Raw genomic sequence first — 4,850 nt, 5'->3', positions numbered from 1 at the left:
CACTTCCCCTTGATTCCCTAGGAGTATTGCATGTTACTTTTGGTTTCTCTTATGAACTATGCTGTGATACGCTGTGTCTGAGATGCCATTTGACATAAGCCATGAGTTTATTTTCCATTTTATCCCCAAATAGTAACAAAATATATCTTCTATGTTCTTTCTTGCTTTAGTATTGAAAGGATTACTTCCTCCGAAAATTACCAATACCGGATAACAGCTTCAGTCACATCTTTTAAAGGAAATATGCTGGAAGATCTTATGCTTCAAGCAGTGCTTAGAAGATGCTGCTAGCTTAACTTGTCAGAAGAGCTGTAATGGTAATTTCAAGTCGAAATTATATAGCATACTGATTAGAAGATGCTGCTAGAATAACTTGTCAGAAAATCTGTAATGGTAATTTAAAGTCGGAATTATATAGCATATTGATTGGTTCTTGTGATGCTCCTAAAGCTGTCTGATTTAAGTACCATTGCCAAGTCTTTCACTGTTTGCATTAATCAAGCTAACTACAGAGAAAATATAACAGAGTCACAAATAAAAGCTTAGCTCATATGCTCGCTGTCAAAGACAATTAACATTCCCATAGAAAAAAAAGGAATCAACAGTTCCAGTGGCTTAACCAACAGCTAAGCCCACTTCAAAATTCTAGCCTGCCTGTGAATCTGTTTACAACAGAGCTCGCCAAATTTCTATAGCAGGCATAAAAATCTCAATAGGCCCTTCAAAAGCTTCACGACTATACTATCGTATTCCTTGCTTGCTTGGTCATCTAAGGGGTTGAGGATTATATATAGTCTGTAATCATGCAGAACAAAATAATCATATGCATACTATATTTATGCAACAGCCTCATGATCATGTTACAGATAGAGGACAACAAAATAATACCATGCATACTAGTATTTATGTAGCAATCTCCTGATGCTCATATTACAAATAGAAGGCAATAAAATTTTCATCTTTCCAAAAAAGGTAGAATATGGGCCTATTACAGTCTGATAGCTTGGTCTTTCCTTCATCTGCTCGAAGTAATATATAAGGCGAGGATGCTTCCGAAAATACTCTTTGTCCAACTTCAAAATCTCTATTCTGGCAAGCACAGGGATAAATGCACAATCTGCCACAGAAAACTCAGCTCCAGCCAAAAACTCTGTGTTTGTAAGCTGTTTCTCAGCATCATTGAGTAGCCTTATAAGTTCATTCGTGTTTGAAGCCAAAGCCTCCTGATCCTTCAACATTTCCTCCATGGCATGCATGGTTTGAAGTTTGTTGTGATATTTTTCTGCCAAATCAGGATTTTCCACAAGACGAGTAATGACAACTTGCCTTTTGAATTTGCTAAAAAAATGAATAGCGTGATCACTTGGACAGTGATTTAGTGTGAAGAGTTTCGAGTCCCATGAATCAATCTTCTCTAGCCACTCCTGGACCTTGCTCTGATCTACCCTTTTATGGCCTAAAGGCTTGCCAATCTTGGCAAGATACCTGTTTACCAATAAAAATTGATAGGATACGAATCATTAAATAGACATCAATAAGGCCTCTGAAAATAATTCAAATATTATACATTCTGTAGGTGAAAGAAACTTACCGAATCATAGTCAGTGAGTCACAGAAAACTTGATCCGCAGTGATTAGTACAGGAATGCTACCATTAGGACTTTGCCTGAAAAACTCTGCATCCAAATTCCTTGCTTTGAAAGGATCCACAATGTGGGGGTTATACTTCGTATTTTTCTCTTCCATCACCAAGCATACCTTTTGGCAGTCAAGTGAAAGGGGATGGTAATAAAAATCCATCATATTGAATGCCTTACAGTTCGCAGACCTTGCAATAGATAATTCACAGACCTGCTTCTTACTGCTGTTTCCGACAGCAATGAATGTGATGCATATAGCAATGTGAAAGGGAAAAATTAGGCTGGTAAATTATTCTCAGAGACAGGACAGATTTTTTCATTCAGTATGTAATCTATTATAAAATCGCACTTTGATGCGTTCAATTACTGGAGAAGCCTCAATGCTACAGTTAATCAACAATTTAAATGGCACTGTGAGTGGTCAGGTGAGAGTTTCCAATATAGCCGCTAGGTCTTGTTGACTGCCGAATAAGCACAAAATGCTCACTTAAGCTTACAGAGCCCTGAAAATGCAACCAAAAGCAATAAGAAGACGCAAGATTTCAAATATGCATAAACAAATCTTGAACAAGTACCTCAGAGGCTTTCTGAAGAAAAAAAGGAGATGCACTTTCAATCTAAGCGAGTTGTGTCAACGGTTCTATTTTCGTTGGTTAAGCAGAGGTTTTTGATCCCCACAAAGGTTCAAATCCCCGGAGACTCTTGGGACCGGTGCAAGTTGTGGCAAAATTTGGCACACTTGGGACTGGTGCAAGTCGTGACAAATTTGGCAGAATAGATAACCCAACAAGATTCGACTGTAATATTGTAAAATTTCCAGAATGGTAAAGGGCATGTTTACCACTGATAGAAAGCATCTTGTTGAAAACGAAAATCTAAGCACATCGCGAGTTAAAATTATACCAAGATGTTTGTTTTGTGGAGATGTCACAGGACCCACAACAATGATCAACATGCAGCAAGCTAGATATGACTGGAGATAGAAGTGTTAATATCTCTGTTGGCTAAAGCCAGTGTTATATTCAAATGCACTACTCCAAATTCTTGAATTCTTACAAAATTTACAGGTTTGACACAAAAATAGTCCTCCGAAAGAAAAGGCCCCTGAAAAGAGCTATACAAACCCTGATGCAAAGAAAATAATTTGACAGGCAGGCCCTAACACAGAAAAAGTCATCCGGAAAGAAAAAGAAAAAAACACTAAAAACAGCTATATGCCTATAACGCATGATGCAAGGAAAATAATTTGACAGGTAGGTCTTAACTTCAAGGCTAAATATTTTCTTTGACAGTAATTTCTCATTTGCAAAATCTAGCATTTAGTTAACCTTCAAATGCGAGGAATCAACAGAGCTCCTAATTCAAGTTACGGGCTAACTAACACTTGACATGGCATTGAATTTAAAAAGAATTTTTTTTGACAGGTAGGCCCTAACACAAAAAAAGTCCTCCGAAAGCAAAAGCCTCTGGAAACAGTTATATAAGGCCTGTAAAGAAAATAATTTGACAGGTAAGCCCTCACTTCAAGCCTAAATATTTTCTTTAGCAGCAATTTCTCATTTGCAAAATCTAACATTTAGTTAACCTTCAAATGTGAGGAATCACAGAGCGCCTAACTGAAATTACAGGCTAATTAGCACTTATCCTGGCATTGAATTTAAAAATCAACTTTCAATAACCCTGGACATCCATCTGCAGGGCACTGATATCTTGAATCCGGACATAAAATTTGTCTTATTTTAAAAAACTGGGAATTTATTCAAAAATTGAGAATCTATGAAATGGCTTTGACAAAGAACTATTGAATCCCCCAATAATAACGGCTTTCAGAAAGAAGTCAAGGGTTCAAAACTCACGAGCGACGCCGAAAACTGAGAATGCCATGGTTTAGCTGGAATTCAACAGAAAATAACCATTGCTGATGTTTGAAGAAAAACGGTAAAATGTGAGATGCAGCGACTTACAAGGTATAAGTAATCGAACCTTTGCGTCTGATCAAATTTGGCAGTTCGAAGAAATAAAATCATGATAAAACAGAAGCCCGGATTGTGCAAACAGTCTTGATTGCGATCCTCTGAGAGTTAAATTCAGAAGATTCTGTTCGATACTGAGGAGATAGTCGTGCTGTACACCTGCTAGTGGACGAAGGCAGTATAAATAAATATATCATTAAAAGCCCCACTTCTTCTGCACCTCTTAAGGCTTTGGTTTCTTTCCATGGCCAGCAAAATCACAACGAAATTGAAGTTAGTCTAAAACCAGAATGCCGTTAAATAATGTCTAGAGTTTCCATTTCCTTACTTCGTAACGAAGCACCGCAAGTGTTGGAAATGTCAAGCAATACCGAGTGGAAGAGGGTAGTGTTGGAAATGGTAAGCAAGACCGAGTGGAAGACGCGTGCAAGCAGCAGCCACGAAGGCAGTGGCTTGCATTTTTTTTGGGTTTCAGGAATTTTTGAAGTCCAAGCCGTCGGAAGTTGTTGTAAGACTAATAAATGTCTAAGTTAGTGCTTGCATTTTTACAGTTCCGGAGAATTTTAATGTACAGGTTTAGGAAGTTGTGAATTTTTTTTAATTGAATTGGAACTTTTAAGTTGGGTTTTTAAATGATCGTGGAAATTATATTATATTTATACTTTTATATATATATATATAATTTTACAAATAATGAATTGGAAAAGTAAATAAATATGGAAAAATAAAATATTTAGTTTTATTTAATTAAGATATATAAAATATGAAGTTTTTTATATTAGTGTTGTTTAATTATAATATGTTTTTAGTTTCTTTTTAAGCTATGGTTTATGGACATTTTGGTCAACAGAAACCATCTTGGTTAACGGGTGGCGCTATGTCTACAGAAAAATCTGGCTGATCGACTCCCAAGGGAAATCTAGCCCCCCGGCCCAGGGAAATCTAGTCCCCTGGCCCACTAGCAAAGCCTGACCCCAAGGGCTTCAAGGAGATTAAACCCTGTGACCTTCCAATGGCGAGGCACTGATTTTGATCAACTATACTCACCCTTGAGACTACTATATGTTTTTAGTTATTATTTAAACAATTTATAATTTTATCAAATTATAATATTTTTATTTATTATTTAAAATACATTTTTAATTATAAATATAAATTTATCTCAAAAAAAATTTGAAACACTTAAATTTTAAATGGTAAAAATATCACATTTAAAAGTTATCAAATCCTACTTCAT

The 4,850-nt window shown here is 36.2% G+C and overlaps 1 protein-coding gene across 3 annotated transcripts; it reads right to left on the bottom strand.

The window, feature by feature from the left end:
* Window positions 1-555: 555 nt before the first annotated feature.
* LOC149259389 (glutathione S-transferase TCHQD-like) lies at window positions 556-4,112 on the bottom strand. 3 transcript variants are annotated; one of them, XM_089418230.1, is made up of 4 exons: window positions 3,624-4,112; window positions 3,497-3,531; window positions 1,592-2,143; window positions 556-1,485 (listed from the first exon to the last, which is right to left on the bottom strand). In XM_089418230.1, exons 3-4 carry the CDS (start codon window positions 1,801-1,803, stop codon window positions 897-899), a joined length of 801 nt encoding a protein of 266 aa, XP_089274356.1. In that variant the 5' UTR covers window positions 1,804-2,143; window positions 3,497-3,531; window positions 3,624-4,112; the 3' UTR covers window positions 556-896. The 3 variants fall into 3 exon arrangements, with proteins under 3 accessions (XP_089274356.1, XP_089274347.1, XP_089274353.1); XM_089418221.1 differs by lacking the exon at window positions 3,497-3,531 and having other exon boundaries at window positions 3,605-3,772; window positions 3,942-4,112; XM_089418227.1 differs by lacking the exon at window positions 3,497-3,531.
* Between the last annotated feature and the right edge of the window lie 738 nt (window positions 4,113-4,850).

The sequence above is a fragment of the Pinus tabuliformis genome, chromosome 6, assembly GCF_031772625.1.
Source record: "Pinus tabuliformis cultivar Carrire ecotype Pingquan chromosome 6, CPIR1, whole genome shotgun sequence".
NCBI classification, from domain to species: Eukaryota; Viridiplantae; Streptophyta; class Pinopsida; order Pinales; family Pinaceae; genus Pinus; species Pinus tabuliformis.
This window is presented reverse-complemented; position numbering and strand designations above follow the sequence as displayed.